The 12,716-nt window shown below is 36.9% G+C and overlaps 1 protein-coding gene across 3 annotated transcripts in view; it reads left to right on the top strand.

The window, feature by feature from the left end:
* CRPPA (CDP-L-ribitol pyrophosphorylase A) overlaps positions 1-12,716 on the top strand; it is a 305,209-nt gene that overhangs the window by 93,116 nt on the left and 199,377 nt on the right. For all 3 annotated transcript variants that reach the window (XM_079931749.1, XM_079931750.1, XM_079931751.1), the window contains exons 4-5: positions 1,849-1,953; positions 9,477-9,522. In XM_079931749.1, coding sequence (XP_079787875.1) covers positions 1,849-1,953; positions 9,477-9,522 — 151 coding nt within the window. The remainder of the gene's footprint in view (positions 1-1,848; positions 1,954-9,476; positions 9,523-12,716) is intronic.

Here is a 12,716-nt window from a genome sequence, read left to right on the forward strand (position 1 = left end):
ATCCATGTTCTTAAGAAACACATTCAGAATTTAATTTGTCGTTAAGCATGCTTTTTTTTTTTTGAGGTAACTGTAGAAGCAAGGTTTAATGCAAAAAAATTACCAAAAACCCTGTAAATAGTTGTAATATTAATCTATACAGTGAATAACAGCTTCAGACTATTTCTGCCAGGATGGCTCAGTATCTGTTTCTAGTATATATTTCATAAGTACCTGATCCATCATTTTCCTTATTTCCTGTTGGCTCTGTTGATTGGAATCCTGAAGACTTCATGCAGTTTGTAAGCTGTTGCCATGTTGGCTGGTACATCACGTGAGTGGCAGGAGCACAGCATCAAGTAATTCTCATCCCTGAGATACAAAGGAAGTAGCTGTTCCTGTGGGTTCCTCTTAGTATGCACTTTGTGAGCGCTTTTAAGGCTGTCCATGCATGTGTTCAATATCTTGCATCTGGAAAGAGGCAGGAAAAGGGTTATTGCCAGTCATCTCTGGGATTTAACTGTGTGTTAGGAGAGAACTCTTTTTTTTACTGTAGGTTGGTCTCACTTGCATACTACTAGATGAGCCTGTGCAGACGTTGAAAGTAGAATGTAGAGGTTTACCAAAACTTAATGTATTTGAATGTAACAACTGCTGATAATACTATATTAGAGATGAAAATGTTTAATAAATGTCATGTTAGGTAGTATATCAGTATAGAAAGTTTAAGCTGAGACTGTTCTGATTAATTTGGGACTCTGGGTATACTTGATGGTTATATTTTCTTGCACATTAACTTCATAAATCATTAAAATTTGGCATTTCGTAAGCTCAAGTACAATAAAGATTGGCAAAGGGTGCTAAATGTCATATTCGTATTTGTTGTCTTCCTGCAGTCTGTCTTATACGGATATGCTCTTTGTAAAATGCAAATCCAGCAGATGTCTGCAACGTCTATATCTTTGTTTGGCACTTTTTGCCTGAAGGGTATCCCTATGCTTGAGTTTTATTCAGTCTTTGGAATGAGATCAGAGACCGTTTCCTCTGATGGGCCTTCCCTGATACCCTCATGTAGAATTAAGTATTTTATCTCCTGGTCTACTTATAAATATTCCTCTATTGTTCCATATCACATTCTGTTATAAAATATTTGGTGTAGATCAACCTCCCCTTCTAGACTTGAGTTCCTTGAGGCCACAAAACATGTTTCATTTGTCTTTTTATTCTGGTCCTTAATACAAACCTTGGACTTGATAGATACTTAGTGACTGTTACTCAGCTGAATTATATTGTGTTGGTCATTTTTGATGGTTCTGCTTAAAATGCTAAAAAATGTTACTTATATTTTGCTAAAATCTAATGGGCGTTTAAATTTTTTCTCATAATGAAAGACTGAAATATTGCCATGTTCAGAATCAAAATATATCCTCTAAAAAGGATATATTGATATTTAAAATACCAATTAATAAGAAAGCGGTATAAATATGAGATAAGGGGTTTGGAGTTTTATGGATACCTATATTTGTTAAATCAAGTCTGATACGGTAATCCTCGGTCATACCTTGAGGCATTTCACAAATGTGTTTGGAAATGTAGTTTTTGAGCAAAGGAAATGAAGTATTATATTTATTTGACACCTGAGACTATTCAGGAAGTTAAAAACTTCTGATTGCAACATTCCTGTTTTCTCTTTGTTTCATTTGGCTTTTAGGGCATGGGGAAGATTAATGTACCTGATTAATCAGTAGCTAATTAAAGAGTTTGCGAGTTTTCTGGGCTCTTTTCCATGTACAGTTGATTATGAAATTAAAAGATTAGTTTATTTAAAATTATATTTCAACTTGTTAATTCTTTTTTCTTCCTACACAGTGTAGTGACTATGACTTGGAATTTGGAACTGAGTGTTTGCATTTGGCTCTAAAATACTGTCACATCAAAGCCAAACTTATAGAAGGATCTCCTGACCTCTGGAAGGTAAGGGAGTTGGTACTTAGCTCTGTTTTGGTGTGTCATTCCTGAAGACGTATTGTCTACAAGTACAGACAATTTCCAGGTGCTTTAGAAGATAGAGAAGTATAAAAATATTTGGTTTCACATTGAAACAGTATTTCCAGGAATAAAGGTGTGTGTGTATACGCATACATAAAAGGTGTTGAGTCTCACTAGGTTTTCTGAACCATCAAATATGGTATCATTTCTATTGCTCGGTTGCAAGAAAACTCACGCTGGGATAATTTATTCAAACAAATTCCATTTTAGCCAATAAGATTCTTTTATTCACAATTTTTGTGTGTGTTCTTTACATATAATCTTTTACTCTGTAGCCTTACCTTCAACTGGATTGAGAGTGCAATTCTGCTTTCCAAAATAACAACGTTTCCTCACAGGCCTTGGGGTGGTAGCTCCAACTTAACTGGGTTGAAACACATATCTGCCAGTTTTGACCCAGTGGGGTTGGTGGCTAGAACCACTCACCTCCTCCTAAGAGGAACTGTGCTCCTTCCTGTGGTAAGGTTTGACTGCCTTTATGGCAAACTTCTTTCTTTAGGAGGAATGAAGTGGTTGTTGCACGATCATAGTTCAGCTTCCTGTTGCAGCAGGAGTGCTTTACAGCGTGACTCTCCTGTGTTTGATTGGGTAGAAATAGGTTGAATTGAGCAGTGTATTCTGAAATAGAATTGTAGGGTCATATCATAGTTTTGAATAAGTATTGCTGCTTTTGAAATGTTGGATGAAATCTCTATAAAGCATCCCTCTAAATCTGGTTAGAAAACATTCATCCTAATTCTGAGATTATATGAATCTAAAAGCATACTTCCTCATTGACATAAGAAAACAAAAAGCCCTATGTGTTGATTAGGTATTTTGTAAGTCACGTGGTGGGCCTTGCTGCATGCTAAGATTTTCTCTTACATACTTAAATTGTTCTAAGATTACAAAATATTGACATGCCTGAATTATTGCCTGATGGAGTAAATGAATGCAGTCTTATTGCTCTTTTAAGAGTATCCGAATATCATCAACCCAGAAGGCAAACCTTTTATTCATTGTGTTTCTCCTTTTCTATATATGGCTCAGATGGTGATATACATATCAATTGGGAGGATTTTGATAGTAACCAATTAGGTATTTTGTTAAAGATCCTGACCCATGTCACCATAGACCTGCTTGACTTAATTTGCAGACTATGTTGGAAAAAAAAAAAAAAAGTAAAAATTCAAGACATTTTATTGCTACTAACATGTCAGCACTCTTTGGCCTCATTGCTGATGTTTTAGGCTGTGTGAGTATCTACTTCTTGTGGGTATTCTGAGCCTTCTTTAAACTTGTAAAGTACCCTCAGGTCTGCAGGTGAAAGGAACGCAGCACACTGCTCTTCTTTGAATTTTACACTCTGTGTTACACAAATGTATTTCAGTATTTTTGAGTGAAATCTCACATTGCAGTGCTTCCACCCGCAATACAGTATCACGGTTTTAGTCCTTACATCTTGGCGCTCTACTTCCCTTTTATGTGCGACAAATGTCGGGGCACTGAACTGTGGTTGGCCTTTCCAAGTGCTTCTATTCATTCTCCTCCTGAGTCATTTCATAATGCTGTTGTGGGTTGAACTGCATCCCGCCACAGAAGATATGTTCAAGTCCTAGCCCCTGGCACTTGGGAATAAACACTCTTGTTTGAAAAGAGGGTTTGCAGATATAATCAAGTTAAGATGAGGTCAGGTTGGTAAAGAAGAGTCCCTAAATCGGATCTGTAAGAATAGGAGAAAAGATTCACATACAGATAGGTGGAGAATGCCAATGACAATAGAGATAGAAATTGGAGTGATGCATCGACAAGTAAAGGAAAGTGAGGGATCGCTGGCAACCCCAGGAAAGAAGAGGTGGGGAAGGATTCTTCTCTAAAGCCTTCGGAGTGGGCAGTGGCCCTGCTGATGCCTGGATTTCACACTTCTAGCCTCCAGTACTGTGAGAGGATATGTTCCTTTTTGAAGATGTCCAGTTTGTGGTACATTGTTATGTCAGCCCTAGGAAACTAATACACATGCCAAAGGGTGATATCCTGTTAGGCCCAGAGGGATCATTTTCATAGTATCACTTTCCGAACTGGGCCGGAGTGGGGAAGCCCTGCTCTTAGAATGTTTGAATAATGATGTGCCTTACCAGGGTCTTGGATTCTAAAAGGGCATGTAATGCAGTGAATTGGGCAAAAAGTCTTTCAAATTGCAGTTTTGAGGTCTTTTTAAGGTGTCAAATTTCTTCTGTGATTGAGGGGAAGTTATCTTGAGTGCAAATGATGTAGTTGTTTCAGGTTCCCTATTTCCCTCTTCTGCCTCCTGTCTCATCATCCTCTACCTTTAAAAAATATTTTTGATACTTACTGGCTGTTCGTTTAGCCCTATTTAGCTTTTTGATGATACTGTATGAGTTGTCTTTAGCATAAGCTTTTAACTTAATTTTACGGTTTTATTTTGCATGGATAAAGAGTATTACCATTGCTGTTTAAACCAAAGCAATGGAATCTGCGTATTGAAATAAGTGTTCTAATTCAATACTAATTCCAACAATGCTACAACTTTTTACAACTCAGAGTTGAAAGAAGATTTAGTACAATTATGCTAAAACTGGCATTGAACTTGGGTGGCAGGCCAAATACCTGGAACATGATTCAGAAATCTGACACAGTGAAGAGTGCACAGTGAAGAGAGTGCACATTTCAAGAGAATTTTCACTACCACAAAACAATAAGGCAAAGGAGGATTCTGAAATACAGAGCCAGGACACCTTCCCCTACCCCTCAGAAAGTGAGGGAGTTCACCCCTGGTGCTGGGAAGAATGACTAGAAATTTCTCATGACCACATGTAGGACTGTTATTTCATCTGCTGCCAGAAATCCCAGGAGGACTATTTTATATTTTACATACTTTAAAATTTTTATTTATTTATTTATTGTATTATTATTATTATTATTTTTTGCGGTACGCTGGCCTCTCACCCGTGTGGCCTCTCCCGTTGTGGAGCACAGGCTCCGGACGCGCAGGCTCAGCGGCCATGGCTCACGGGCTCAGCCGTTCCGTGGCATGTGGGATCCTCCCGGACCGGGGCATGAACCCGTGTCCCCTGCATCGGCAGACTGATTCTCAACCACTGCGCCACCAGGGAAGCACCATACTTTTTGAAAAAAATAGAAGTAAATGCAAAAAGTCAGCATTTACGGTTGAGGCCAGCCTTCCTGCAGTAGCTCCTCTGGGTTTAGAGGAAACATCAGTTTTTTCAGATCACCATGCAGGGTAGAGGACATCCTTGAGAATGAGCAAAACCCCCTTCTTCTCCCTCCTTTCCCCTCCCTAAGAGCGACCAACCACAGAAGAATACAGGACCGACTCCTGAGAATAGGGGTTGGCTCTGAAGCTCTGCCTGAGTGGTTGTGCCTAGCCAGCCCTTACTGAACATACTCTTATTTTAGTGAAATTTCATCTAGTCTATATAAGAGGAGACTACATTTAGTCTCCATTCCTTTAATTTATAGTTGTACCATATTTTTGTCCCAATATAAAGAGTTGGTCACTTACTATACTACACAGACCTAATTGAACAAACTTCTTGTTTCTAAGTGTTAAAACAGTCTTCAAGGCATAAAAGATTAATAATTTATTGAAGAAATTTAACTATTCCATTGTCTGAAAATGCTTCTTTAGAGGACGTTGATGTGTCATCACAACATTATTGGAATGACTGACTTTTGAGGATTTCTTTTGATGGGAATTACTTGTTTTAGATTCAAGTGTTCTAGCATCTTTGTTAAAAACAAAAGAAAATAGTCTCACTTTTTTCTTTTTAACCTCAAAAATACAATGTGGTGAAATTGTGTCTTTTCAGAGGTTTTCATCTAATAATCCAGTCTAGAGGAAAGAACATTTTCTAGATAGACATAATTGATGAACTGGAAATCAATATAATATCCCCATCCAAATCTAAATTTGTATCTGTCTTCGAAATGTAAGATTTTCTGGCTTTATTCTAATTATTGGAGTACATACTCATTTTCTTATGAGGTGAAAGATGGAAGAACATTAAGTGTAGTCTGATTTATGTAAGATGGTGGCCAAGTGGACTTGGCTCTGAGAAGTCTCTTTAATATACCATATTGTCAACACGGAGCAAGACAGAGCAGGTACCATAGTGTCCTGTGGAGCTCACCTTGAGGTAGCTGAGAGTGCTCTGGCCTAGGAGTTAAAGGCAACTATCTCTGTGGCTCTCAGTTTCAGGTTTGTCTTCCACTGAACATAAATATTTTTAAAGCTAAATATTTAGATGAAATATTGCACAGAAGCACAGTGAAACAAAACAGGCAAAAACTGAGCTAAACTAGGTGAGTAGCAGATGTGGGGCTCTGAGCGTCAGCTGTGCAGAGCTTCCACACTGGTCTTCCGGTGGCCCCTGAGCTCTGAGGAGCACAGTGTGAAAACCAGTGAATCAGAGGATTGAGGCTCTTCTATCACTAGGGCTAATGTTTTTTCTTTTTTTAAGTAACTGTTTTCCGTGCTGAGGTATTATGCAAGGTCAAAGAAAACCTGCAGATCATGCTTACAGAAGAAAATCAATCTCAAAACTGATTATTAAACTTTTCATAAACTTAAAAATAAGGAAAGGACACTCCATATTACTGTAAAAGCTTGATAGAAAGAGTCATCAATTCAGAATTAAAGCATTTTCAGTCCTCTTCCCTTTGAAATATGGCAGCTGTTTTATTTAGAAAAACAGAAGGCTGTTTTTCAACACAGTGCTTTATAAGTTTGTCAGAAATAGTTTGTAGTTTATTTTCCTTAAATCAGTGTTTGTTGAGAAGAATAGTTGAGGTTTTCGATAAGGCTTTATGAAGAAAATATTAAATAAACATCAAAAACTTTAATCTGTGTATAGTATGTATCCACAGCCAACAAGAGAATGTAGGCAAAACGATGAATTTTAGGGGAATTCCCTGGCGGTCCAGCGGTTGGGACTCTGCGCTTTCACTGCAGAGGGCACAATTCAAATTTTGATGTCTTTCTTGCTTATACAATTACTTATTTAATATTAGTGTAGAAAGGACCTTTAGGTAATAATTCATGTATTTTATTCATAAGACTGATTCCAATGCAAAAATGTTGTCTTGCAAATATGCTAGAAAAATCATTTTAGTATTTGAGACCAAGTTTTTTTCATTAAAAAAACCCATTGTTAAGATAGATTTATTTGGAAAAAAGAATAAGGTACTTTCACAATTATTCTATTTAAATTTGGAATGCGGTTTTATCTCTCAAAGAAAGCAGGAAGGAATAAAAAATCAGGTATGGTAATTAGGCATCTTCCTGTTAATTTCTGATTTGAGTTTACCTTACATAGCAGACAGTTATAGGAAAAAAAGGCTTTTCTCACTTAAATTGCAAATATTGAGTGATGATTTCAGATATCTAGTTAACTTTGGGTTTTCATGGAAACAAATGTGTTTTTTTAATATTTAATATTAATATTTAATACCACGAGAGGTAGCTGTGTCCCCATTGCCTGTCCGAACGCCGGGGGTTAGAAGGTGTTCAGAGGCATTTAAAAGAAAGAGTGGATGTAACTGACATGACTGGAGGCCTCTACCACAGGTGCGTGTGTGGGTTTGTGTTGTGGGAGCCCTGATTTTCCAGCCTTTTCTATTGCCCCCGAAGCCCCCATGTGGCTCTGCTCTAGGCCTTGAGGGTCTCTGCTTCCTGTCTGTCTTGAGCTCCGCAGCCTTGTCTCGTCTTTATTTGGTAAAATAAATATATATTTATTTATTTATGGCTGCGTTGGGTCTTCGTTGCTGTGCGTGGGCTTTCTCCAGTTGCCGAGAGCGGGGGCTACTCTTCCTTGCGGTGCTTGGGCTTCTCATTGCAGTGGCTTCTTTTTTTGCGGAGCACGGGCTTCAGTACTTGTGGCTTGCGGACTTAGTTGCCCCGTGGCATGTGGGAACTTCCCGGACCAGGGCTCAAAACCGTGTCCCCTGCATTGGCAGGTGGATTCCCATTGGCAGGCAGATTCCCAACCACTGTGCTACCAGGGAAACCCGAAACAAATGTGTTTTATTCAATTCTTATAAAAGAAATTTATCCTCTAAAATGTTGTTTCTGCAGGTTGAGTTTTGCTCACTGTTTTCATTGCTCTATTCCAGTCCTTAGAACAGGATGTACAACATGGTAGTTATTTGATAAATATTTATTGAATGAGTGAATGAGATCAATACATTCTTTAATTTGGTAAAATGCATAGTCTGAAGCTTTAAGTGTCTGTTTTCTATTTATTTCCCCAGATAAGAGAACTGCATTTTGGGTCAGTAACTATAGTACTAGTTTTGGTTCACATGTGCTTGTTTTAGACATAATTTAACAATGTCATATTTGATTTTAATAGATTGGTTGAGTGCTTGAGGAAATTTCCATCTGTCTTACAGGTTAGCTGCTACGTTAGTTCTGGATTGTAAGGTATAGTTTTGGACCAGGGTTACCTGCCAGGATATAGGCATAGCAGGGAAACCTATTTTGGGTAGAAGTGCCCTGAGCCACTTACCTGAACAAAGTTTCTGTACAAGTTTAGTTAGGATATAATCTGGAGGAAAATAGTCCAAATTATAGACATGGAAGGGTATTAATTAGTGAGTATTTCTCAAAGTGGGTTTTTAGACCATTTGCATCATAATCATCTGAACACGTGAATGATAAGCTCCTAAGACCTTATAGTACTTATTAACATATTTGATTATTTACTATGTTCTTCAGTTCTGTGATGTAGGAAAAGTGATTCTGCAGTGCCATGCACTTGACATGTTCTGTACCTGAGCTCACTGGATGTACTCTGGGAACTATCTGCTGTAGGACCATGCAGGGTATATTACAAGGAATAGGTTACTGCAAGGAGACTGTATGTTCTTAAGCAAAGATCATGATTGTTCTTATATACATGGTGGTACCCTCCAGGCTCTTTCAATCAGTTATGTATTAATAAAAATCTTAAAAAGGTGAACCTTATCTGGAAGTATACAGATAAACTCAATTCAGAATGAAGACCCTCAATGTGAATTGGTCTTTCAGAAGTATCTCATTTCAACTGAAAATGCAATTTGGTAATTTTTTTAATATATACTTTTCCTTCTTTCCTTCCAACATAAAACCTACTATTAAACAGTAATTCTAATACTTTTATTTAAATGCTACCACATTTTCTTTGATATAATACTTATATTAATAAGACTTTGGTAACCACTGCCACATAACGTCTCAATTTACTTAAAAATTTAAAAACAAATCTTCAACCATTTGTAGAAACAATATATATTTTTTCTGAATAAACTGATGTGTTGTAATTTAAAAATTGTCAGTATTATGTGTTTATAGTTTCTCCAAAATCAAGAATTTCCTTGGGGGCATAATTTTATTGCTTTCACATTCCTTCCTACTCTGTTAAGTCTAATGAAGTTTATCTGTCCTCTAGGTGACCTACAAACGAGATCTGTATGCAGCTGAATCGATTATTAAGGGTATGTTTGGCCTTATGACTGTCAGTTCCTATGTTTCAAAAATGTAAGCCAGTTGAGAATTTCTCATGACATTTTAAAGCCCAGAATTCTCAGAAGTATAAATGCTGTAGGCCACGGAGGTCTGTGAGTTGTTTGTTTGAGAAATAATTACATTTGTTTTGTTTCCTGCTTTGAAGTATCACTTATTATGATTTATGTAACATCGGTTTTAGCTTTTATAAAGGAAATACTTTATTAATTTGAGAAACGTAGGTGACATTGACACTATTAGGAGTGAAAACTGATATTTTAATTTATAAATATATTATATTTTGTTTTTATTTATTCAGAGGACTGTCTACCCCCTCCCAACACTGCCATATCAGTACATTAGACAGCATCTTTTGCATGAGAAAAAAAATTTTCTGAAATAGAGAAATTGGGCTGAATGATTTTTAATTCCTTTTAGTTCTGACAATGACTGCAATTTTGTTTTGTAATTTTAGATATTATATATGTAATAATCCCTTTCTCATTCTTTTCATCTCTGACTCTAAGATCTCAGCTACACAGAAGTACTTTATTTCATAATCAACAAATATTTATTACTGTGCTTGACACCGTGCTAGAAATGTAATGATGATGCACAAGGGACATTCATTCTGTACTTTTGCAACCTCCACAGTTCAAATCACAGTTTCTTAACCTTGGCACTATTGGCATCTTAGGCCAGGTAATTCTTTGCTCTGGGGACTGTTTTGTGCATCCTAAAAGTTGCCTGGCCTCTACTCACTAGATACCAGAAGCACTCTTCCCTCCCTCCCCTCCCCTGCTCTGACCATCAAATGTCTCCTGACATCACCACTGTTGTATGTATACATGGTCCTAGCCAAAATCAGAGGGGTCCACCCCCAATGCCTAAGCAAGTGTGGTGCTTTACAGTCTATTTGTAATTTACTCCTTCAAAAATATGTTACAGACAGAACGATGTACTCAGATAGCGACTGAGAAGTGACCTTGTAAATTCAGATGTTGATTGAAGTTGAAAGAAATACTGAATGGAATTGTGAGGGCAACAGTTTTTATTTTATTTTATATCTTATTTCATTTTATTTTATTTTATGGAAAGCCTATTTAACAATCAATTGGCTTCACGTTCAGAAAACTGAAATCTTTTCTCTGTTCATAACATTCTGTATTTGTAGTTTATCCTCATGTTTTTTGTCCTTCAAGAATATTGTGTTTCAAACCATTAACGTACTTTAATATGTGTATCTGTGTATGTAAACAGATCATCTATAGCTATAAATCAAAATGTTGACATATATTTACATATGAGCCAGGCTATGTATAAACATTACTCTGGAGAAGTTGCCTAAACCATGTTGTAGTTGGCTATATTCTCAGCACAAGGAAATTTAAAACTCAGTCTGGTTTCTTTATAAACGCATATCTCCACGACCTAGGTAAAACGGAAGTGAGCCGTTTTGTGAAAAGTTGGCAGGTAGTTCAAGTGAGGCTGCTACATATCTCAGTACTTCGCCTATGTATTATCAAGAACAGGCTTCTTATCATGTAAAAGCCTACATTTTAAGTATAATTGCAGGGGGCTTTAGTTTTGGAAATTGTTTGCAGAGAGAAATTGTTTTGTTTAGGTAACATGTTCTAGTATGCTACTTGTCAAGTATTTAAAAAGTATTCTACTTTGATTCTTAGGGAAAGTAATCGGTCTGGATGTAAACAGCTGATTTAGAGAAGAGTCTCCTTATGTTCTTTCAGATTTGCATTTCTATTAACTTCCCAAGAGATTCTGATGTTGCTCATACCCTTTGAGGACCACTGCTGTGGTGCCTTCCTACTCTGTTTGGGTTTCTAGACCAGTAGTGTGGTGATTACCAGAGAACTTGAACACAGAATGTCTGGCCCTGACACGTTAAGTCAGAATCTGCGTTTTAACAAAAACTCTGGCTCATTAGTTTGTACATTAATTTCCAGAAGCATTCTTCTAGGCTACTCTCCAGTCTTTAATAGTTGATGTTTTTTCCTAAATAATATCTTTTATTGTATTTAGAGCTTCAAGTCTTTCCATGCTGTCAGTTTCAAATGTTCGTTGGCTCAACTGGGATTGCTACCTGCCTTCATGACTTGAACTAATACTGTCTCTGAGGCCTCATAGTAGAAACAATTCTGGGCATAGGAAAAGGGAAACTCTTAGATTTTTAAAAATAAAATTCTAAAATAGAGTATGATATATAGCAGGCTACCTATCTGAGCTATCTACTCACCTGTTTGCGTTTTCCATGTAAATGTTCCATGTAAATGTCACTTGTATGACACAGCATTCACTGGGTACCTACTTTGTGCCAGGCATTGTTTAAAGCATTTTATATAGATTATCTCTTGCTTCTCCAAGAACTCAATGATGTAAGTAGTGTGGTTGTTTCTGTATTACAGGATATTGAAGGGTCCTAAGCAAATACTAATCTAAGAAGGATAGAAAATTAATTCTTAATTATAAATTTTTCTACCTTCGTCAGTTTACCTCTTTATATAGCTGTTCTCCCTTTTTTCCTTAAGCAGAGATTATTCAGATTCCCTTCTTTGAAATTCTTGGGCTACATGTGTTTAGGCATTTTGATTACTATGTATTTTCAGAAGCTACTGCTGTTTGTCATACATTATATCACATTACCAGTGGGATTTGGGACCTTACCACATAAAGAAACTTACAGTATATGAATATTTATGCTCAATATTTAGAATGACTATAAAGCCCCTAGCCAGTTCAAGCTTAGGACTCATTTTGCCATCAAATTTTTTTTTTAACATCTTTATTGAAGTATAATTGCTTTACAATGGTGTGTTAGTTTCTGCTTTATAACAAAGTGAATCAGCTATACATATACATATATCCCCATATCTCTTCCCTCTTGCGTCTCCCTGCCTCCCACCTTCCCTGTCCCACTCCTCTAGGTGGTCACAAAGCACCGAGCTGATCTCCCTGTGCTATGTGTTGGCCATCAAATTTATATATGAAAACAATTTTAAAAACGTTTAAGAACTTTTTGGATTTCAGCATTGACTGTAACTTGGTGTGACCCTCTTTTAGATTTGATTCAGTGAAGGTGGAAAGAATGTCTATTCTTTTTTCTATCCTCTGACATTGAGTTGAACCAAATTTATTGGTATTTTTTCTTTAGAATCTAAGGAACATA

This window comes from Stenella coeruleoalba (genome assembly GCF_951394435.1).
Source record: "Stenella coeruleoalba genome assembly, chromosome: 9".
Taxonomy (NCBI): domain Eukaryota; kingdom Metazoa; phylum Chordata; class Mammalia; order Artiodactyla; family Delphinidae; genus Stenella; species Stenella coeruleoalba.